At 42.2% G+C, this 25285-nt stretch overlaps 1 protein-coding gene across 1 annotated transcript in view; it reads right to left on the bottom strand.

Annotated features, from left to right (window-relative positions):
- RTKN2 (rhotekin 2) overlaps positions 1–25285 on the bottom strand; it is a 746431-nt gene that overhangs the window by 456062 nt on the left and 265084 nt on the right. The window contains exons 5-6 of the mRNA XM_044055605.1: positions 22247–22364; positions 21398–21598 (exon numbers count right to left, since the gene is read on the bottom strand). Coding sequence (XP_043911540.1) covers positions 21398–21598; positions 22247–22364 — 319 coding nt within the window. The remainder of the gene's footprint in view (positions 1–21397; positions 21599–22246; positions 22365–25285) is intronic.

The raw sequence follows: 25285 nt of genomic DNA, 5'->3' as shown, positions 1-25285 counted from the left end.
TGTGCAAGTCCTCTGCCATCCAAGAAGGGAAATTTAGGATAACAGGACAAGCAGGATGGAGGGAAGGAATACTGCAACATGGAAGAGAAGGGCATCTATGATTATGGCCAAGATTTTCCACAACTTTTCTATGCCCTTCTATTATCATGTTGCAGTACTCTGTACTCTTGGGCGAGTGCCAAAGCTCATTGTGAGGAAGAGGATGGTGGCCTACAGCTATTCTCTATGAATCCATGGGAGGACAGCCCTGGTGAATCCCACCCTGGACCTAGAGATCTGATCGAACTTGTAATGTTTAGTGAATGTGTGTACAGAAGTCCAAGTAGCTCCCTCTAGGATACAGGAGGTGTCCAAACCTTTGAAGAAGGCTCCTGAAGATGCCATTTTTCTAGTGGAATGTGCTTTAACCTTGCCCCCTAATGATTTTCCATAGTGAGCATAGCAGAAGGTGATAGCCCTGGATATCCAGACTAAGATAGTTTGTTTTGTTACTGCTTTTCTCAGTGACCTGGGGTGGAAGGAGACAAACTGGTCAGACTTTGATGGACTTAGTTTTGTGAAGGTAGAGTCTAAGTTGTCTGTGCACATCAAGGGAGTGTAAGACTTTCTCACTGTCCCCCACAGGGTTGGCAAAGAAGGTAGGGAGGTGGATGACTTGGTTCAAGGAGAGCTCATTGACCACCTTGGGCATTAAGGATGGGTTGGTTCTAAAAGTTACCCTGTCCTTGTGAAAGATGAGAAAGGGGGAACAGTCATGATGGCTTGTAACTCAGATACTCTCCTAGACGAAGGTAGGGCCACCAGGAGTACTGTTTCCCATGTACAGAATTTGAGGGAAGCCTTAGATGCTGGTTCAAAGGGAGCTACAATCAGCTTCTCCAAAACATAGTTCAGGTCCCAAGGAGGAGTAATGGATTTCCTGGGGGACCCGAGATGTAATACTCCCTTTAAGAACAACTTTGCAGACAATCTGGAAGCCAAAGGTGGTTCCAGAGGCAGACAAGCCGAAATGGCAGACAGGTGAGCCTTAATGGAGGAGTATACTAATCTTGTCTGTAGGAACTCACACAGGTAGGACAGTACTAAAGGGACCTTGCTTTGGAATGGGTCCAACCATCTCTGGAGAAACCATATGGAGAATGTTTTCCACTTGACACACAAGATCTCCTTGTATTAGGTTTCCTGATTTTCCTCATTTTAAAGGCATCAGCAAGGGATCAGAATTCTATCACCCACAGGGTGAGGTGTAGAGATTGCCATTGTGGGCGGATGAGAGATCCCTTGTCCAGTGTGATGAGGTCCACTCTGTGGGGCAACTTGTGGTGATTGCCCTTGGCTAAATACAGGAGGAGGGGGAACAAGCACTGTCTTGGCCAAAAGGGAGTCACCAGCAAGAATTTTGGCCTGTCCTGCTGACTCTTCAGCAGGACTTCCTGAATAAGAGGGAAGGGGGGGATGCAAAGAGAAACATCCCCTTGCAAGAAACTGAAAGAGCATCCATTGCCCTTGCCAGAGGATTAGGAAGCCTGGTACAGAAGGGAAGCTGTCTGTTCATGGGGGAGGCAAACAGATCATTTGAGGCGTACCTCATCTGTGGACTATATCCAGAAAAAACATCCCTGTGGAGCATCCATTCATGGGAATGTGACATGGACCTGCTTAAGGTATCTGCTTTTGTTTGGAAGCTATGTAAACTGCCTGAAGTGTTACTCCCTGTTGCATGGCCAGCTTCCACACAAGAAGAGCTAGTCTCCCCTCTGTTTGCTGACATACCAGAGAACTGTGGTATTGTTTGTGTATAGTTTTAGTGGGCCCTGTGTCAGTTTGGGTAGAAAAGCTGTCAGTGCTAGAAGAACTGCTCTCATCTCTTACACTGATGTCCTCATATTTGTGAGATTCTGGCCAGGTGCCCTGGACTTTTAGGGTTCCCAATGTTGCTCCCTAACCATGGTTTGAAGAGTCTGTACTTTTCGTGCATTGGCAGGGAGGGTTGCAAAGTCAGACCCGGGTTGTGGTTCACCTGAATCAACCACCATTGAATCTCTTTTTTTGAGGCAGGTAGTATGGGAATTTTGTATTCCAGAGGATGAGAGTGTTGAGTCCAAGTGGATCTTGGATACCATTGAAGTTTCCTCATGTGGAGCCTTGCCAATGGTAACATGGGAACGGTTGAAGCCATGTGGCCCAGGACCCTAAAGTACTGCCTGGCAGTCATTTCTTTGGTCTGCAGTACCAAGAGCAGGTACTGTGTTAAATTTTCCACCTTTTGAGGTGCTAGGAAAGTCTTTGTGATGTGTGCCTGAACCCTGCACCCGAGGAAGACAAGATCCTGGGTGGGGGTCAGGAGAACTTGGGATAATTTATCTGGAACCCCAGAACCTGCAGGGGGGGAAGAGTGTTTTCTGCAAATGAAACTGGTGGGATTATTTGCAATCCGCCTGGATGAGCAGGTCATTCAGGTAAGAGAAAATCTGAATTCCCCGAGTCCTGCAGTAGGCTATCACTGGAGCCAGGCACTTGGTGAATACCCACGGAGCTGTAGAGAGTCCAAAGGGCAAAGCCAAGAATTTACAGTGAGAAGAAACCACAGAGAAATGTAGGTATCTTTTGAAATTGGGCCTTATGGGTATGTGGAGGGAGACATCCTTGATGTCCAAGATGGCCATGAACCAGAGGCAAGATCAGGGGAAAAAGTGTTTGCAATGTGTGCATCCAGAAGGTGGGCACTTTCAGTAAACTGTTTAGATAGGAGAGATCCGGGATTGGTCTCCAGGGACCCCTCTTTTCTTGGTACTAGAGAGTCTTGAATAGAAACCTTTTCCCCATGCTGTCTGTGGGACATGCTCAATGGTGCCGTGGGGCATGAGATCATTCAAAACAACTTGAAGAAAAGGAAGCTGATCTTTGGGGGAGGGGGGGTGATCCAAGTCATGAAGTACCCCCTTTCTATTATGGAAAGGACCCACTTGTCTGTAGTGATGTGTCTCCACATTTGGAGACAGTGAGAGGGCCTTGGTGAAAGAGGGACAGAGGGAAGGGGGGGGGGTGTTGGATTCAAGAATGGCAGATAATCAAAGACTACCTGCCCTGTCTTGAAACTGAGGCTTTGTTGCTCTGGTTGTGAAGGTCTGGTGGGAGTTGACTGTTTCCTCGCTACCTTCCTGGGTCATGAAGCGGTAGCAGGTGCTGAGCGCTTCCTAATAAATTGGGTTTTTGAGGGATAATTCCCTTGAAACTTGGGGACAGGAGATACAAACAAATGTTTCAAGTCCTGTAGCTCCTTCCCCTTTTGTTGCAGAGTCTTAAAAAGATTTGCAACTTTGGAGCTAAAGACAGCTGAATTGTCTAAAGGTGCATCAAGTACTTTTTCCCTTATATCATCTGGTAGTGGGTGTAGTCGTAGCCACAGATATCTTTTAAGGGCAGATGATGATGAAGCAGATCTAGCTGAGGCCTCAGCAGCATCATAGCAGCACCCTAGCTGGTGCCTCAGCAGCATCATAGAAGCACCTTATGGAGTGTCTAGTGACTTGGGAGGTCAAAGAAATAAGACTGGACAGTTGAACTTTGGCTGTAGAATCAGGGATGTCAGACAGCTACTTGGAGACTTTTCCTAAAAAAGCTAGGGTATAATTGGACATATGGGTCTGATAATTGATAGACCTGAATGCCAGGGTAGAAGATGCGTACACCTTTTTCCCCACAAACATTCCTTAGCTTTGCTGTCTTTGTCCATAAGCAGGAAGGAGGAAGGAAGGAGTTTAGAAGCCTTATCAGTGGAGATTGTAAAGTCCCTGAGACAGCTAAATTTATCAGGTCTGCATGGAGCAGGGGGGGCTCAGAGTCAGGTTTCAGGGAAGCTGCACTGAAGCATCAAGGAATGCTGGCAATACTGGCGGAATAGCTGAGGGGGCAGGGGAATTCATCTGGAGAAGATCATAGTACCTTTTCTGTACCTCTGCCATCTCAGATGAATCCCATTTAAAGTGCTCCCTCATCATAGCAATGGTTTCCCCAAAGGTGATATCTTCTGCTGGAAAGTCTGCTTCAGCTGATTCTTCCTCTGGGGAAGCGTAGCCGAGAGGAGAGGGGAGATGGGAAGCATAAGAGAGGGAATATTCTGAGGAAGACTCAGAAGATTCCTCCTCTACCACCTGGGGAGGGTCTAAAGCTTGGGACCTAGGGCTCAGCAAAGGTGGAGGTACTGGTGAGGTTACAGTAGAAGTAGGTCTTAAGGCCATACATGCAGGGACTGTGTGAGCAAGTCTACCAATCTGGTTGGTTTTCCCCGGAAGGAGATGCATGTTTTCTCTTTTCTTGAAGGAAAGCTTGCAGGTGTCTGTACAGGAGTAGGTCTACGGTCTGATGGCAAATAAGAATGGAAGGATCCGCCCAGTTGGCCGATGTAAGCCAGAGTTCCCCATCGGCAGACACAGATGTCTTCAGGGCCTCCGCAGGATTCTATGGCATCCACACTGGTACCAGCTGTACTCAAACGCGGCGACCGACTGTTCGTCAAGGTCGATGTTGGCCCCAGGATGAATGTTAGAAGGCACAGGCACAGCAACAGTTGCAGGCCTTAGAGTCTTGGCCTTTTTTTTGGGTGGCTCGAGGGGCAGATCAGACATCCCCTCCATGCCAACATTAGCAGTTTGAGGCGCTGATTCTAGATATATATATATTCAAAGCGTGGAGTCTGCTATGCAAGAGTTTTCGGGATGAAGGCCTGCCAAATGGTGCATGCCTTATGGTAATGTGTCGGCCCTAAGCAAGAGAGAAAGAGCTCGTGGGCATCCTTGTGGGGAATCTGATGGCCGCACTTGCACTTACCCTTTCTGAATGACTTGAACAAGCAGCATCATGCAATGACACAAATAAAGGTTCCCAATGGGGTACTTATCTTAAGATTGTGGAGGAGCAGCTGATATTCGAATGGCGGCAGAGAAGTCCTGAGGTATGGTGCGTGCAGACGTCACTTTTATGGCCCACATTTGTCCAGCCACATCAGACTTCCTAACGCAACTTGCAGTGACTCCAAACTTTTGAAGACTGGATGAACATTCGGGTAGCAAGAGGAGGAAAACCAAGAGTACAGAATACTGCAACATGAGAATAGAAAGACATCAATTTATATGTGCACCCCGAACAGACACCAGCCTGGCTAACAGGAAAAGCAATGCTCCTACTAAAGAGTGAACCTGCAAGCTAACTAACCTAAAAACTACAGAATAACGTGCGTTCCGATGATGTATAAACTATACACCAGAATGGATCCCAACAGAGTTTATAGTCATTTAGAAGAAAATTCAATTGTGGCAACAGAACAAAAGGGTAAAAGAGAAAGTTATATGGAGCAAAGCATCATTTGTTGGTAAATAAAGTCATAGTAGAGAACTTTAAAAAGGGGAAGAATGTAAGTATGGCATGGATAGACTATAAAAAGCATTTGACAGCATCCCACATTCATGAATAAGAGAGTGCTTACAGATGTGTAAGATACTCCCTGCATTCATAAACTACATCACAGCGACCATGAAACAGTGGCAAACCACTTTGCAGTTAAGCCATGATAAAATACAAATTATCATCATTCCAGGGATAAAAATCCAAAGGGGTATATTCCAGGGTGACTGTCACTGCTGCTCTTTTGTCTTGCACTGAATCCATTAAGTTGTCTGCTTAACAGATTAGATCATGGCTGTAATATGGCTCTCAGAAAGCAACAAAAGTGTAAAGACTTATCTTCTCTTTTGTCGATGATTCAAGTCATCAGATGAGGAACTGAAAGCACAACCGCAAGTAGTTAAAACATTTTCAGAAGATATGTCTTTTGGTCTTGCAAAAGCAACCTTTAAAGCAGGAAAGCTGCAGCACCAAGAAAACATCAGTTTGGGACAAGAATGTGATATAAAAGAACTTAGGCAAGAGGGAGTGTATAAGTATTTGGGAACTGATGAAGGATCAACAATAAAACATGAACAAATGCGAATAAAACTCAATAAGGAATATTTTAGAAGACTTAAATTAATCCTGAAAACAACACTGATATCTAAGAACAAAGTTCAAGCTATAAACCAATTTGCTCTCCCTGTCCTAACTTAACAGTTTTGGAGTGACTGACTGGCCCCAAAAGGTGTTGGATAGATTAGATATGAAAACAAGAAGGATGTTTCATGCACATCAAATGATTTCTAAAAATCATTACATACCAAGATTATATATTCCCTGTTCCGAAGGAGGTATGGGCTTCCTTGAAATCGATTACATGTATAGATCTGCAATCGTGGGAATGCATACATATCTGCCGACCTCACAAGACCCAAACAAAGTGAAAGTTTGTGAAACATTAGGAGAAAATATCTAAGAAGACTTCCCTGCTTAGTCTAGCAGAAGTATATCTGCGTCAAGTGGGAATGGAAATTAAACCAGAAGTTGACAAAAATCAGGCAACAACTTAATGTGCCAAAAAAACAAAAGAAAGAATATAAGGATCAGATGAGAAGGCAAAAAATGTGGAAAATGCATAAACATAGTTAAGTATAGTATAAGTATAGAAAACTCCTGAAACAAGTTCATGTTGGTAAGGGTCAAATGCAGGAATGGTTAACAAAAGAAAGAATATAAGGATCAGATGAGAAGGCAAAAAATGTGGAAAATGCATAAACATAGTTAAGTATAGTATAAGTATAGAAAACTCCTGAAACAAGTTCATGTTGGTAAGGGTCAAATGCAGGAATGGTTAAGAAGTGAATTCAAACCAAAAGATGAAAGGTTAATGTTGGCGGCCCAAGATAGTGGACTACGTACACATTGGTTTACAAAGTCCATTGAACATGTGGGAGAAACAGACAAATGTAGATTTTGTAAAACAGAATTGGAAACAGTTGAACACCTTGTTGCTGGTTGTGACATACTAATGGGAGAAGGACTGTATACTGAAGCCTAATAATGTGGCAAGACTGTTGCACTGAGGATTGCGCAAACATTACAATATTGAAGTAGCTGAAAAACGCTGGAAAAATGAGCCACATAGCATCATAGGAAATGAAGTCTATACCACATGGTATCACCCTTTACCAACAGTTCAAAAGATAGATGCAAGAAAACCAGATATAGTGGTCCATGAAAAGAAGACAAAAGTAGCATTGAAATCACTACACCCAGTGACTACAGTGTCTTGTGTACAATGAGACAGTCATAAATTATCAGGATTTGCATGCAGTAACGACAACAATGTGTAATAAAGATACCCAGACAGTTCCAACAGTAGTAGGAGCAACAGGTCTTATAAAAAAGAATTTACGGTCATATTTAGATACATTACCGATACATGTAACTCTGTACGAATTGCAAGAGGAATCACTGGGCACACTTTGTGGGTGCTGCGAAGAGCACTTCTGGCTGACAAAGATTGAAACATTACTAATTTCACACACTTAGGAATGGAGTCCATCCCCATCATGGTATTAGAAACCCAAAAGATATGGAGAAATTAAAAAAGAATAGACAGATGATAAAAATCAGATAGCAAAATGGAGTAGTATTGCTGGAACTGAATTCATCCTCAGGTCTTGGTAAGAACCTTCACGATGTGGACCCTGTTTTATTAAATCTCACCAAGTCAACACTGATATATAGACTATTTTATACAGCATATATCATGGACAGAACAAAGTTTAAAAAAGCTGGGTGGTGCAAGTACCAGAATAAAAAAAACTGCCAATCCTGATATGCACACTGATGCCAGGATGGGAAAAAATGACAGTGTAGACTCCTCAAGACAAGGAAACATTTCTACAATGGGGAAAGGCCAGACTCAGGGGGAGAATGGCCACCCTGTTGTACAAGGAAGTAGTGGTCCACAAAAACACAAAATTGATAGGCAAAAAAAGAGCCATGGAGATGACAGAGTGGACTACTGAGGACAAGAAAAATGATGTATTGCTACGATTATGCAAGAATCCCAGAAATCTCAGACTGAAGATATTCAAAAAGGTCGAGAGAGAAATTACAGGAAAGAAAAATATTCGAAGAAAAACTGCAAAATCTTTAAATGCAAATTTCTATTAATTAATAAGAAATATCTGTGAAAAACATTATATAGACCAAGACACTTTGGGCCATTTGGAAAAAGAAGAGACAGAGGAAATGCAAAAATATAAAGAACAAAACCTGGAGAATTTTGAAAGGTATAAAAAAGAAAGATGGGCATGAGAAAGAAAGGATCTGATATGGTGCAATATTTAGGCAAAGGAGAAAGCCAAAAGTAATCAATATAAAAAACAGCTCTAAAGACATTTGAAAAGAAATACTGGCAAAGGCACCTAGACAAAGAAAACTTTATACTGCAAAAATATGATCATAAAGGGGAAAGTAGAAAAGAGGATTAGTAATGTAGAAATAAAAAGAAATGGAAACTGAAGTTATGGATTACCTGGGAAGGGAAGGATTTAGTGTAGAAAGTCTAACACAGGTTATGTCACAGCATGATGGAACAATGAGTCCCCAGAGTAAGGAGAAACGTGGAGCAGGAAGCATCTGAGCAATTGCCACATGAAGGTACTCTGGGGCCTTCAGCAGGAGGTCAGTACAAATGCATAGTTGGAGTTGCACAGCAAGGGAAAGAGCAGGAAATAGTGGCAGCTCTGTTGCAGTCAATGTTGTGGACTGATAGGCCAGGGAGTTCCCACAAGAAAGAGCAATAGATGATGCAGGATGCAGCTGAACGGAGTATGTCACAAGAAGATGTTCTGGAACTTTCTACAGAATGCACACAGGAAACAACAAATAATGTGCCCTCAGTTTTGAAGAAAATGATCCAAGTGAAGAATTGCTTGATTTAATACAGATGAGAAACACATTAAGATACAGAAAGTCAAGACTCAATGTTAGCAATCTGATAAAATAAATGAAACAGTAATCAAGAATATTAACAGAAATTCATGTGATATAACAGATGCAAATAGGATACATTACTGTGCAGCTAAATTAGGAACAGATAGTCTTAGCACAAAAACATATGCCGATAAAGGAAAGGAATGGAAAAAATCAAAATAGAGAAACTATAATGTAGTTAAGACAAGAAGTGTCACTGTGAGAAGACTATAGAAGAGGGAACAGATAACCAAAAATACTTACAAAGAAATACGTGATAAAAGCAATGCACACTATCACAACATACCAGAATTTATTGTATACTATTGCCATCAATAAGCTAAAGGTATCAGCACAGGCAGAAAAACTTGGAAAAAGTACAAAATAAGCAATTTATCGATGATCCAAAAAAGTTAAAGCAAAAGGAAGAGAAGCACTTCCAAAAAAAAGAAACACACATTTTGGAGAAATATCTATGAAGACCCTGTGGAACATAAACATGCTGAATGAGTAGAAGTAAAAGAAACAGTAAGAAATTAAAAAAAATACAGGAAATTAAATTTAATGAAGTAAAGGCTAGAGAAATTGTAACAAAATTAAGAGCAGCTCCTAACTGGAAACCCTGTGGTCCGAAGATTAGCCCTGAGTAAGAAGTACTTATATGCACATCCCAGACAGACACCAACCTGTTTAACAGGAAAAATTATGCTCCTGTTTAAGTGTGAACCTGCAAGCTGTCTTAAAAAAACCTACAGAATAACTTATCTTCCAACAATGTACTAAGTATATGCTGGAATTGACGCCAAAAGGATTTATCGTTGTTTAGAATAAAAATAAATCATGGCAGTAGAACAAAAGAGTAACAAAAGAAAGTTATATGAACAAAGGATCATTTACTGTTGGAAAACTGTAAAAATGGGAAGGCTCTAAATATGGTATTACAAAAAAGCCTTTGACAGTATCCCAATAAATGTACAAGATACAACCTACACTGATAATTACATTACAGAGTCCACGAAATAACGGCAAACCACTTTGCAGATAAGCCATAACAAAGGACAGTACAGTTGTGTAAAATCTTACCACAACGGTAGATGTCCATCTCTTCACTGTTGCAGTATTCTTTACAATAGGGACCCCCTGCCAAGGACAGCCCAACATCCGGCCACTATATCAAAGCCTTTAGGTTGCATTTAGGTGCACTGTATGTCATATGCATGCTCATGTACCGTAGGGCATAAAGGTGAAGTCTAGACGTACCATCCTCTGAACCGAGTCCCAATAGGAACACCAGTCCAAGGAAAAGAGAAGTAATCAGTACAACCAGAAGAGAAATGGACCAGCGGGCAGACAGAGGGAGTGAATACTACAACAGTGAAGAGAAGGACATCTACCTATATTTGCAGATGACTGCAAATTAGGAGCCGTCACTGAATCTCACACTGACACTGCTGTTCTCTCCAGGAGAGGCTGACACAGACAAACAACTGGTGTCAGAGCCATGGACTAAAACTAAATGCCAAAAAATGCATAATAGTATCCTTTGGGAAGTCATCCATCCCTGGTAACTATCATACTGACAACACACCCTTAGAGTTTACCCAGTAGTCAGGGACTTGGGAACACACACAGATACTAATCTAGCCTTTGACCATCACGTGCCTACAGTGGTGAGGACATCATTCTATGTTTCACAACTTTAAAACAAATGTATGGCATCTAAGTCCAAGGAAGTCATTGCTTCACTGTATTCGGCATTCATCAGACCTGCCATTGAGTACTGTGCCCCCCTTTGGTATGTACCTAACCAGGCACATCCAACAACTGAAACATCCACAGAGGTTCTTCACTAAAAGAATACAGGGCATAAGTAAAATGTCCTATGCAGGCCACCTGAAGGCCCTATCCCTGTATTCTGTCTCCTACAGGCTTTTGAGGGGAGAGCTATGCCTGGCATACAGGGCACTGTCAGACCCCACTGTGATGGACCTCCTGCATATCCACCAAACAAACAGCACCAAAATTACCTATTCTAAAGGCTTAAACCTTGCCATTGATATAAATAGGACTTGCTGGAGAGATGGGCATGTATCCCAGAGACTATCCAGTCTATGGAACAGGCACCCTTATCCATGTGAAGCAGAGTTCTTCCCTAACCCAGTCCAAGTGCAACTTGGACAACCTGCATGTCAAACTGGAAATTCACCCCTTTTTTGACATCTATTTCTCTAATGGACGCAGGTAACCTGTAAATGGTTCATCTCCCAGGCCCATGGTTACACTTATCAAGGGTAGCAGAACTTGTCAGAGATTTGGGATGCGTGGCTAGGCTTAAAAAGGCCCATGTTGTTGCTAGCCTAGTAAACACCTATGAACTTGTACCACTATGGTAAGATTTTACAAAACTATACTATGTACTTCCATTTCACTGTTGTAGTATTATTTACAATAGGAAAGAGTGCCAAAGCTCAGGGAGAAGGAAGGACAAACAGACCTCTCTAGGAAGCCATGAAGGATGGCCCTAGCAAAATCAGCTCTGGCTGTAGAAATTCCATCCAAACTGTAGTGCTTGGTAAATGTATGCAGAGAAGTCCAGGTAGCTGCCCCAAGAATAGAGTTAGTATCCAAACCCTTGAAAAAAGCACCAAAAAATCCATAGCTTTAGTAGAATGAGTCTTAACACAAGAAGGAAGGCTCTTACCATGAAAGGAGTAAACAGAAATGGCTTTAGAAATCCAAGAAGAAACCGTTTGCTTGGACACAGCCAATCCTAAGGACCTGGGGTGAAAGGAAACAAAGAGCTGATCAGATTTACAAAAAGTCTGACTTACCCAAATAAAATAGGAGTTCTCTATTAACATCCAGTGTGTGCAGGACCTTCTCACTGGCAGATTGCGGAGACGGAAAAAGAAAGTGGGCAAATGAATAGAGTGGCTAAGAGACCACTCATTCACCACTTTCGGCATAGACGGAGGATTAGTACGCAAGGACACTTCATCTTTAACACCAAAACAGGAGGACAAGCCATTAGGTCTTGAAGCTCAGACACCTATCTGGCACAAGTAAAGGCTAACAAAGTACATTCTTCCAAGAGCAATGTTGCAAGGAAGCTGAAGGTATAGGCTCAAAAGGAGCCCAAGACAATTTTTCCAAAACAAAATTACGAAACCAAGGAGGAGGAAAAGGCCTCCTGGGAGGCCTAATATGAAGGACGACTGTAAGGCATTGTTTATCTTCAAATCTAGAAGTTAAAGGGGGAGATAAAGTCAGACAAGCAGAGGTAGCTGATAAGTGGGCCTTAACAGAAGAATAAGCTAATCCGGCATTGAGCAATTCACACAAATAAGAAAGAACCAAAGGAACATCCAAAAAAAATGGATTCAGATTACGAAAAACACCAAACAGAAAACCTCTTCCATTTGGATAAGTAGGATTTCCTAATATTGGGTTTCCTGGCCTCCTGCAGGACCGGGTTTATATGTTCTTATTGAAAAGACTGGTAATTGAACGGCATTTACACAGAAATGATGTTAATCGAAGTTGCTCTTGTGGGGGGTTGTGCCCACCATTAATTATATATACCAACTTCGAGACCACCATTAATTATATATACCAACTTCGAGACCACACTACAGTCAGGAAATTTTCCAATCTTCACTGTACCACAATCTCACTATAAACACCTCGATGAACGGCAGTTCAATGTGAAATGCCATTCGATTACATGACTTTTCGATTTGGTGATATAGACCCTGCTGGACCAAGAGAACGTCCTCAGAAAATAGGCATCTGTGAAATCAAAATCATATCACCCACAGTGTCAGTAGATTGGACAGGTAGGGATAGACGAGACATCTCTCGTCTTGTGCAAGAAGGTCCACTCTGTGAAGTAACTTGTGATTGCCCTTGACTAAATGCAGAAGTGGGGAACCAATGCTGTCTCTGCCAATAGGGAGTCGCCAACAAGATTTTGGGAGCATCCTGTTGAATTTTGGACAGGACTTTTGGAATGAGGGGAAAGAAAACAAAGAAACATCCCCTTCCAAGAAAAAGAGAGAGAGAATCTACTTTTCAAACCAGAGGATGTTGTCTGTTCAGAGTGGAGGCAAAAAGAACTATTTGAAGAGTACCCCACTGATGGGCAGTGTCCAGAAACACATTCTTGTGAAGCATCCCTTCATGGGACTGAGTTAAGGACATGCTTAGAGTTTCTGCCATAATATTTTGATCCGAGGGAATGTAAACTGCCTGAAGAGTCACTTGATAATGGATAGCAAGTTCCCACACCAGGAGTGCCAACAGGCAAAGAAGACAAGATCTCGTCTCCCGCCCCCACCCTCATTTGTTTACATACCACATCATTGTGGCAGTCTGTAAACACCTTGAGTGGTCCCAGGAAAGAGGGAGGATTAAAAAGCCTCAACAGCCAGCATAACAGGTCTGATCTCTGACACTGACTCTGTTGAAGAGGTGACCAAACCCATTGCAGTTTTAGGGAGCCAAAAGCTGCTTCGCATCCCACGTCTGAGGTGTCTGTGAACAGCTCCTGAGAGGGAACAGGGAGATGGAAAAGGGACCTCTGGATTTAGAGAACTGCTGAATCCACCACTAAAGTTCCTTCTTGGGAAAAGACGAATTTGAGGGGATGTCCACGTTGAAGCCATACTGGCTTCAGAAGCCATTGAAACTTTCTCATGTGGGGACTGGCCAGAGGGAGCATAGGAATGGTGGAGGCCATGAACCCCAGCGCTCTCTGAAATACCTGGGGTGTTACAGAGGCAAGAGGGGAAAAAAAAAAGAGGAAAAAAAAAAGAGTTTGAAAACAGGCTATGTGTGTTGAGGCCTTGGGCGGAGGCAGGGATGAGAGAATAGGCATAGTCTGGATCCTGCATCCCAGAAAAACATGGTGCTGAGAAGCAGTCAGAAAAGATTATTTGAAGTTTACTGTGAACTCCAAAGCTTTGCAGAAGGGAAATGGAAAAATGAATATTTTGCAATAAGCTCTCCGGAGATGATGCTTGAAACAGGAGGTTGTCCAAGTAGAGAGAGACTTGGATCCCCTGAAGACTGCAACAAGTAATCACAGCAGCGAGGCATTTGGTGAATACCCCTGGGGCAGTAGAAAGGGCAAAGCAGAGAACGGAAAATGACAGAAAGCAACACAGAAATGTAAACGTCCTGAAAAGGGGATGAATAGGGATACAGAGATGAGCATCTTTGAGATCCAGAGACACCATAAAAGCCTGAGGAAGCAAAAGCATGAGAAGAATCTGAAGGGACAACATTCAAAAAGAGGGCACTTTCAGAAAAGTGTTAAGATGTGAGAGGTCTATAATTGGTCTCCAGGTACACTCTTTCCTGGGCACTAGAAAAATCCTGGAGTAAAACCCCCTCCCCCTTTAAAACACAGCCACCTCTTGAATAGTACCCAGAGTCAAAAGATCTCTAAGAATCCCTGGAAAGAAGGACAGCTGTTCCTGAGGGAGATGAGGAATTCCCATAAAGGGGGAAGAGATTTCCAGACCATGAAATACCCCTGGCAGATAATGGATAAAACCCAGAAATCCTGAGTAATCTTTTGCCAAACAGGAAGAGAATGACAGATAGGCAAAGAGAAATAGGAAAGTGGCTGGATAGAATAGGACATTCAGATAGCACCTCATTTATCAAGAAAAGGAAACTTTTGAGGCACAGAAGTCTGAGTATTCCTCACAACAGGAGCCTGCTTGCCAACCTTTTTAACCTTAGGAGGAGTGCGAGATTGCCTGCGAACAAAGACTGGCTTAATGGCATAGTTTCTCTGAAATTTAGGCACAGGAGAAGTAAACATGTTTAAGTTCCTGTAAAGCCTTGACCTTATCCTGAGGGGACTTACATCAGCAGCAGCCTTGCCAAATTAGAAGTCACTTACCATAACTTGGCATCTGTGCTTTCCATTTTCATTCTTCCTCGTAGATGGGTTCAGATCCGACCCTCAGATCTGACCTGGCTACATACCAAAGACTTCACATCCAATTCTTAAGCTCTCTTTCTACCTATAATGCTCTATTCTCTCCCCAACTCATCAGATCCAGTTTGCAGTCTATTCCTTCAATTTGTAACAGACAAAGGAAAGGACACAAGAGAAGCTAGGACTTAAACCTTGAACTTGTACAAACAGACAAGTTCAGGTTCTGTAAAACCGAAATGGAAACAGTCGCACATCTTGTTGTTGGGTATGATACACTAATGGCAGAGGGCCTGTATACTGAAAGGCATAATAATGTGACAGGACTGTTGCATTGGGGATTCTGCAAACATTACAATACTGAAGTAGCTGAGAAGTATTGGAAACATGAACCACAAAGCATTATAGAGAATTAAGAAGTTAATATCACATGGGAATACCCATTACCAACAGTTCAAAAAAATAGATGCGAGAAAAAAACGATATAGCAGTCCATGAAAAGAAGACAGAAGTAGCACTAATCACTGAAATTAATACACCCAGTGGTTATACTGTCTTACGTACAGAGAGACAGAGTTATAAAATACCAGGATTTACAGACAGAAAAGATGGCAATGAGGAAAGAGGATACCCAGACAGTCTGAATAGTAGTAGGAGCAATGGGTCTCAAAGAATCTAGTCATATTAAGATACGCTACCGATATATATAACTCCGTATGAACTGCAGGAGGAGTCTATTCTGGGCACATTGCAGGTGCTGTGAAGAGCACTTTTGGCCAACATCAACGACAAACTACTAATTTCACAAACTTTAATCATACTTTGACTTAGGAATGCGGTCCATTCCTATCATGGTATTAGAAACCCAAAAGATTTGGAGAAATTAAGTGGCAGGCCTTAGTGATATCATATCCACATTTGATCACATTTTTATAGTTTAGAAGCTGTTTGAATTAGCTGGGGAATTCTATGCTTCAAGGTATTGCCTTGTATTTCTCAAGTCATATTCTAATTCTGCTTGATGATATCCTCTCAAACTCAGTGGTTGGAACAGCAGCAGCAGTATGACTGTTGTCTCTAAATGATTGTCACTTCATGCGACACCCCAACCTAATGTGTACAAATGAGGAAAAAGGAGCTGTGGATAAAAGGGATAAACTCTTAGTACTCTGCAATGTGGTCTGACAATTTATTCCTGCAGTAAAAATAGAATATGTTAAAGGGACAAGTATGTGTTTCAGAGATTACCCCTCTTTCTCTGGAACAGGCTTCCCATACTCGCAAGGCAGAATTTGTTCATGACGGTATTCAAACACTGCTTGGATCAATGGATAGTGAATTTTACTCTGGACTAGCACCAATATCCCTAATGAACAGAGACAGCTTTTAAATGACCTTCCACATAAACCCAACTAAACAAGTATTTATCCTTATATAGACTGTGGGAAATTTAGCTTGTTAAATACCAATGGAAAAATTTGGCTAGGATTAAAACCTAGTAATGGTCTGTGAACGTATGTACCATGTAACTGTGGCGAGATCTGTAATCACCAATAGATCCCTGGAGTCCACAGCTGATTTAAGGTTTTTAAAGCACTTATTAGGACCATCATTTCTTTGACACTGATATGTTCCTTCATGAAATGGGGATCAGAAATGCCCTAAACTTTGACTCTTTTAGAAAGCAGTCCCCATGCAAAGTCTGATGCGTCTGTTGCTGCAGTTTGAACGGGAGTGGAAGGAGAAAGAGGAAGACCTACATTTAGATGAATCCAATTTGTCCACCATAGGAGTTCTTTCTTGTCAATGCCCAAACTAACACAGGAAAGGGCAAAGGATGCTGGCGTTGAGTCCACACAGACTTAAGGAACTACTGGCTTTTCTTCATATGAAGTCCGGCTAAAGAAGCCATTAGAGTAATTAAGGCCTGGGTCAGCTTGCCCCTTTCATTACACTTTTTGATCACCTGCTCTGCAGAGGAGCCAAACAGTAAATCTCTATCCAAAGGTGAATTTAAAATCTAATTTTTAATATCACCACCCAAACTGACAACGCTCAATATCAGAGAGAGAAAACTAAGGACTCAAAGCAGGAAAAAACACCTCTTCAACTCGATCATCCCATGATTAAGAGGCTCACCATAACACCGAGATAGGAAGGAGGGAAAGTTGATCCTGGGTGACTGTCCCAGAGGAGGGACTAAGTTATAATAGCTGCTGCACTTGAGGTTGGATGGGAATGCAAGCAGACTGCAACACAGTGCCTCAGCGCCGAAAAATCCAAGCAGTGACTCTCAGATTCAGTGATCAATAGTGTGGAAAGAATGTTCCTGCTTGAACGATCTGCCAATATGATGGATCTCCCCGGGATGTATTTTACAACTAGAAATCAATGAGATGAAATAACCCTCTGCCAGATTCTCATGTCCTCTTGGCAAAGAGGGTAGGAACAGATTCTCCCCCCTCTTTGTTCAGATAACATATCACAGACATGTTGGTTTGAACTAAAACCACACACTTGGGAAGAAAGTCAGAAAAAGCCTGCAAAGCGAAGAGGAGTGCCTTCATCTTCAAGACACTGATGTGAAGATTAGCCTCTGTATCAAACAGGTACCATGGACAGTCCTCCCTTTGAAATGTCCCCCCAGCAAAGAAGAGAGGCATCCAATGTGACCATGTCCAGAGAAGGGGGAAGCACAAAGGGTCTCCTGGTGGACCTCAATGGAGACTTCAACCACCACCCGATTTGATTCCTACAGACCTTTGTCAATACAAAGGGGAACTCCATTGGATGTGTCAGATAAGACCCTCATGCAGTACGTCATTAGAGGAACCAAGCAGATGGCAGCCACCATGTGCCCCAAGAGTTTTAGAACAAGATAAGCTGAAGGTTTTGAGCAACAGAGTAACAAAAGAGCTAGACCCCGCAAGCCTAACACTCTGCAGACTGAAACCTTGCAATCTAAGAAACTGTCAAAAGTAGCAACTTATGAAGTCTACTGACTGCACAGGGAAAAGGCTAGACTTCTGGAAGCTGACTCAGATTCCCAAGGAGCTGTACAGCTGGAGTAAGATGTCTCTGGCTCTGACTGACTATGCTCTCATGGAGACAGTTGGGAGCCAATCATTCAAGAAAGGAAAGGAAAGACCTGATACGTGTGCATCCTGAGTCAGACTGCCATGCACGTGGTAAGACCCAGGGGTCGGTGGTCAGACCACAGGGCAGCACTCTAAACCTGTAATTATTGACTCCCAGCTGGAAGAACAGAAACCTCCTGGAACATCTCACAATTTTTATACAGTCATAGTAGTCTCTCAAGACAGGTAGAATAGACTACACCATGACCATTTGGAATGGAGTCTGCTTTACAAAACAATTCAAGATGCTCAAATCCAAAACTGGCCTGAGGTCCATGTTCTTCTTTGGAACCAAAAAGAACATTGAATAGACCCCAGATCTGTGTTGGCCTGGTGGGACCTCTTGGATGACTATTTTGTATCAGCTTTTGTATTTTGATGGCCATATTCTTTCTCTGATAGGATGGTAAATGTGGGAGATGCTTGGGATTTACATTTGGATTTTCTAAAAATGGAGTTGTACAGCCTCTGGATAGGACCCAAGATCCATTCATCTTGAGTTGATAGCCTCCCAAGTTTTTGGATATATATAGCCAAATGACCCCCCAACTGCCTCCGAGACAGACAGTCAGGAAACCCTTCAGGGTCACTGAAAGGACTTCCTGGAGAAGGCTCTGTGAAACCCCGGATTCAGCAGACCAACCCTGCAGTGATGTGGTGTACGTTGTGGTTGGCCCTCCCTGCCATGGGGGGAACCAATAGAAGTAGCATCCTGTAAAGACTGCTGTGCAAAAAAGGGGACAATTTCCCCTTTTGGTTACAATAGGGGTAGTAAAACATACTGTCACAACAGACAGTCTTCCAGTCCTGCTCACTTCTAGTCAAAATGTCCTTAGGCACAAAAAGAGAAAACCCATCAAAGAGGGCATTAATAAAAGGAAATCCTGAGGCAGTCTGCAAAATTGTACAACTTCATCCAAGCGTGGTGTTGCATGGCAGTGCCTGTGTTAGTGGCTCAAGACATACTGTCAGCAACATTAGACAGCAGACACATTAGCAACATACTACAAAGTGGACATCCGAGACTCCACAAAGTCTTCTGAGACTCAAGAGTCTGGCGAGCTTCAACTGCCCTTGACACTTCCAACACAATGTCACTCTGAAGTCTGCTCAACTGAGTGAGATAGTTCAATGCCCTCAATGCAAATGTGGCTGAGTAGTAGTATCGCTTCTCCAATCCATGCAATGCCTGAGATTCCCCGTTTAGGGGTGAACCAGGGAACTCTCTTCCGAGATATCCTTTTAGTAGTTGCTGCCACCAGAACTGCATCCATGGCTCGACCTTTACTCCAGTGTTGCCAGTCCTTGGGAGGGCAAGAATCTTGTCTAGCTTCTTAGGGATTGGTTCCACCACGTCAGGGCTCCTTTCACATCCTCCAGGACACCAGGTCAATAAGGACATTCAGAATGGGGACCACCCAGAACGTGGATGGTCCCACCCAAAAGGCCTCCAAAAATACCAACTCCTCTGGAGACACGGCTTCAGCAGTCCAGCTCCCTTGCAGGTGAAGCAGTTCCAAAAGACCACCAATTGAGGCATCCTAGCAGAGACATTTTGAGGATCCTTCTCCTTCAAGGTCAGTATCCTTTGTGAGAGACTTTTCAGGAGAGTCCAGGTGTTTCCTCTTGCACTATCTGCCAGAAACTCACCAATCTGGAGAGTCTGGGGCAGGGAATGGAAGAGGCCAGAGACCCTAAAAGAAAGGCACACTCAAGACCACCCCAAGTTGAACTGTCCCAGAGCAGGTTGAAGCATCTCCACAAGTACAGACTTCGAAAGGGGGTGGAGACACTGGTTCTACCTGACAAGTCCTTCCGGTTGGAGAACATCCTCTCCACTACTTCAAAGGCAGAAACTGAAGAAGGCTGCCTGAAGCCGGAGGACATAGGATTCAAAGATCACAAGGACACAGTGGACTTCACTGGCCACTCCAGGTTGGCCTGACACCAAGACTGGAGCCAGGCTATCTAGAGTAAAAGTCGCAGGCAGGATAGATGACCCTAAAACAGGAATCCAACACAACACAAACATCCCTGCCTTAATGTTTTGGCTCCGGGGCCCACTTTGGTCCATTGCAGCCAGAGTCGAAGAAACCAAGGTAGAAGTCAGAGCTGAAATCAGCCAAGCCATGGTGATCTGACCCTAAGGGGAGGAAAGACAACCAACTCAGACAACCTCAGGACCATTAAAGCCCAAGTTGGTCAGGCACTGAAGAGTTTAACTGTTAAAACTCTTCAGAGCTTCTTCCAGCAAATCATAATCCACCAGGGTAAGTACAGAAATATATACACAGGAAGTGGAAAGGAACATATTTGAGCTGGGAAAAGAATGAGTGTCTCAGTGGTCCATTGTCCCACATTAGACTCCACTTCTGTTAATGATTCTAACTTCAGTTTGCTCAGCTTGCTTCTTTACTATTATTTTGTCAAACAGCTTGGTGATAACACATATTCACCTTTTCCTGAAAGTGAATAAGGCACAACTGAAGCATCTGAGTCAGACTTCCCACTAAAAACTTTGTCATCTGACTTTTGCTTAAAGATGAGATCAAATTCAGATTTGTTTCTAAAGCAGCATGTTGAGGTTCCCTTCTCTCCACGTTCCTCAGACGTATGCTTTTCTTTTTAAGGAAGGAGCAGAGAATGTCATATGGAGCACAGATGCACGAGTACTCAACTCAAAGGAAGAAAGCACCAAAGATGTTAGAAAAACTACCTGTAATTCTTTCCTACGATACCATTTCACAAAGTAGTTGAAACAAATGCAGCACGAACAATTAGAAGCACTGTATTATGGTCCCAAACAATGAAGGCACTTTGAATACCTGTTTTGAAAACCTGCTGGTTTGCCTCTACAAAAACATTTACTAGAAATGGGACTCGTAGTGATGAGTTTTGTGTAACATGACCCAAGCACAAAAGTGATAAGGAGAAGAAATGTAGAAAAAATGAAGACACTTCTTCCTGAATGCACCAAAAACAGTATCACAGGATGAGAGACAAAAGGGCTGTACACATAATTAGAAGAAAATGAACATGTAAAAATAAATATAACTATTCAAATCACAGCCTGGGGCTACATCTTTACTACCTTGCCAGACGTTGGAGGATGAAAGAACTGGAGAGTTGCAGCAAGAAATGGTGCACTGTGTAACGGGGAGGACTTGGCAACAGATGCAAGCTGTATTTGCCAAGTAATTTTAACAGGCTTCTGTCTTGATGGTTTACTGTAAATGTAAAACTTACTATCAAATCCCCTGATCTTCTTCCAGAAGACATATTTCTCAAGTGATTGCATATAGAGGACACTTAAAAGGTTCAGTAAAGTAAGTTTCAAAGATAACTTGAATAAGGTTACTCAAATACTCATCTTTAAGGAGGTACAAAAACGAAGAATGACTTTTAATGAGTCTGCTTGTACATCTTAGTAATATCTTACCTTGCCATGGTGCTGGGTAGAAAGAATGATTCTGCTTCTGCTCCATCTAGTTGTGACACGAGTTTCTTTCCAGAAGATTTACCAAGGGAAGCTCCCAATTTTTTGACCAGCTTCTTAGGTGTGTTAATCATGGGAGAGTCTTCATCAAAACAGCAGCTGTACACCTCTAGTTTCAACTCAAATTCTGGTCCAGCTTCATTGCTGTAATGAGGGAAAAAGTACAGAAGCGTTAAAACTACTGAGTACGGTGAATGATTCAGGTTTGCTTTGTTTATTTTAAATAATTTTTGCATCACATTCCTGAAAGACCAAAGCCCTCATCTTCTAAAATCCTTCATTCCCTCCAGTTCCTGGCATTCTAGAGCATGTGAAGTTGGAGGGAAGAGCCTGGGACCATGGCTATCACTCCAATGGGTTTCAAATATTACACAAGTGTTCATACCTCCTTATTGACTGGAAAGCATTAGGCAGTTCCCACTATCAGAGCTAATACAGATGCAAGTTTCCTCATATTCATTATACCAGTTAGACTACTAAGCATTTCTTAGCAGGTTCATACCTCCACCCCCCCACCCCCCGCCATGTTCCCTAATGCAACAGCAAAATGGGTATCCTATGGCAGGATTCCTGCAACTCCCTCCAGGCCAAGAAGAGCAAGAAAACATTGCTCAGTTAGTCCCAACACTGACTAGCTTGTCCTTCCTGGTATTGCGTTGTTAATCCAACCAAGGTCACCTGAGGTTTGATCAGGGCCAAAACTTCTAAATCAACCAACTAGCTAGACTCCTGATTTTTTTTTTTTTTTCAGATGAATTAAAATTTAAAAAAGGCTAAATGTAAAGTACTTACAATACTGCTACAGTGTCAAAGCAGATGTCAGTTACAGTTTTATCGACAACTGCCATCTCAGTGTCACAGATCTCTGTTCCTATCTTGAACATACAAAATACAGCAAACTGCTGAGATCCTAGAAAAGAGTTAAATGAGAGAGAAGTACAGATTTAAAAATGTCATTAAAACATATCCAACATAAAATAAATATAACACAAGTCTAATAATGGCTATAACAAGTCAGTTCTGTTTCTAGGGAATTTTGGTTGAAGAGCACACATTTAGTAGTACAAATTGGTCCCATATCTCTGGTATACAATTAAAAGACAGGCAAAAAACACGATGCCCTTTAGCAGCCTGGATAAACTGATAGTAGAAAGACTTTCTTGACTCATTTTGTCTTTTAGTTATTACTGCCTAGTACACAACTCTCAGCTAGTTATTGACTGTTGGCGTTTTACATGTTTTCCTACATTTAAAATACATTTAGATGACATATTATCAAATTCCATCTAATAGTTTTAACATTTGCCCCACTGCCAACTCCAACAGTTATTTTGCCACCATCTTTAAAATGATTTTGCAAATTGCCAAGCAGATGCAGTTTTATCATCAACTGCTCTACAAGAATACCATTCTCACTGGAACAACAGCTGGGTTTTTCCATCTTTCCAATCTAATTAAGCATTTTTAATTAGGAGATTTTGCGCTTAAAGCCACACATTTCCTACACTGGCAATATGCTGTGACATCACACCACACTCTAGGAAATTATGCTTAACAGTAAGCCAAAAGGTTCATCCCCTATAGTTAGTGCACACTTACTGCAAATCAAGAAAATAAAAAAAACATGAATAGTTGAGAGATGTACACATTCTATAAGTATAAAAAGTTACGAGCTTGCATGACTTAAAGAGAAACTGCAACACCATGACCATCCAAGTTAGGAGGACGATGAGAAACCAGAGACCCAACATTGATGGTCCTCTCAGAGCAGCAACTACAGATGGAAAACATTTATCATACCAAACATCAAGAACCATCATCAGTGTGTCTAACTAAAGGCTGAATCCCAAACAAAAACTCGCACAGTGAAAGAAGTCTGTAAACAGTTTAAAATAACAGTTCAGAAGACTGTCCTCAAGTACCAAGGTACCAAATGAGGCCCAGCTCTGACAAACAGTGAAAACAATAATGTTTGGCAAACGTGTTAAACCACAGCACAGATTTCCATAACAGAAATATTTTTGAAAGCAACTTCAAAAGTAGCTATGACTCTTCAAGGAATGATCTTTAGCAGTAGCATTTCCCAAATAGAAATCAGCCATGCTACTGTGGATAATAAATCAGTTTATAATACATTTCTCAATTGTTTACTTGACAATGGTCATACCTCTCTTACCGGAACAGAGAAGGAAGTACTTATTCCTTTTTCCCTAAAGTCATGCACTCTGTTGCAGGTAGACTTTGAGCTGGCAGCATATATTCAGAATGACAACAATTGTATAACCACCTTGTTTTTACTGCTACATAGAAAACAAGGACATGAATTTACTGGTTTAAAAGACTGTTCTGACAAAATTCTGAGAAGGAAACATTTGCTGGTCCTAAGAGACACAGATAAGTTGGACATACCTGACATTTCCCTAAGGATAAGAACCAGAAGCTCAGAGATCCTGTGGGCAGAGATGACAGACAAGAAAAACACTTTCTAGAGGAAGAACTTCAAAGCTGATGAACTGCATGACTGACAGGCATGTGTGACCACTGCTTGATCCAACTTGTTCATGTCCCAAGTAGGAAAGGTAAACTTCCAAGAAGAAAGAAGAACCCATTAAGCAACTGTTTCACCAACAGATAGTTGCCTACAGTCCTATCCTCCACAGCCTTATGAAAGACAAATATAGTCAACACACAAACAAAGAAGTTACTACCATAACGTTCCATGGGAGTTATTCATCTCGCCTTCATTCTTATTGAAGGGGGTTAGGAGCCATTCCTCGGCTCCGACTTGGCCAAATACAAAAGCTTGAAGTCTTCAACCAGCTTGTGTCTCATTCCCTATCCCATGATGCACTGGTGCTTCCCTTAGATCTTGTTTGCTGCAACAATGTTGTATGTCAACTCCTAATAGACCCAACAGCACAGAATACACTAGAGAAAGGTCACAGTACAGCCATGCCTCACCTCAGGTTCTCGTTCCTTAAGAAGCCTGGATGGGGGCTGGAGGGTGGGACATAATGAAGGGGAGACTAGCAACTCATATGGAACGTTATGGTAGGTACACAACATCTTTGTGAAGTTGTCCTATCTCGCCTTCATTTATATTGATGAGATAGTGTCCCAAGCACCATCTTCTTGGGTGGCTCACAGGAGAATATTCTTCAGGACAGTGGAACCAAAGGAAGCCCTGTCCCTGAAGGCCCAATCTACTTTGTAATGAGTGATAAAGGTATGAGGCCTTGACTACGTGGCTGCTGCACAAATGGTATCTATCAGTAGTTTGGCTGAAGAAGTTGAAACAGCTCTAGTTGAGTGGGCCTTTATCTTGTCTTGCAATGGTCTATTCACTGAATTGTAAGTAAAAGAAATGCAATCGGATAACTATTTTGAAAATGTGGTCCTAACTACAGGAGCACCTTTCCTGGAGTCAGTGGGAAACAGAGAGTTGATCTGTTTTCCTGAAGTCCTTGGTTTTGTCTAAAGAAAAGCAACGCTGTCTGAACATAAAGTTTGTGGAGCATGTACTCTTGTCTTATTGCCATAATTAGGGAAGAACACAGGTAACTCTATGCACGGATTCAAATTGGTTTCCGAACAGAAACAGATTTGTACGGAGAGAGAGACTATCATTATGAAATATCATGTATGGAGGTTGAATGGACAAAGCTTGATTCTGAAACCCACCGAGCAGAAGTTATAGCTACTAAAAAGATGGCTTTCCATGTGATATACTTTAGATAACGAAGTGGCTGGTTCAAAAGGTGGTAGAATTATTCGTGATAGAACAAAGTTTAGATTCCACGAAGCAAGAAGAGATTTGATGGGTGGTCTTAA

This window comes from Protopterus annectens, chromosome 14.part0 (genome assembly GCF_019279795.1).
Source record: "Protopterus annectens isolate FY-2018-M chromosome 14.part0, PAN1.0, whole genome shotgun sequence".
Lineage (NCBI taxonomy): Eukaryota > Metazoa > Chordata > Ceratodontiformes > Protopteridae > Protopterus > Protopterus annectens.
Note: the sequence above shows the minus strand (reverse complement) of the source record. Positions and strands in the feature narration are given on the sequence as shown.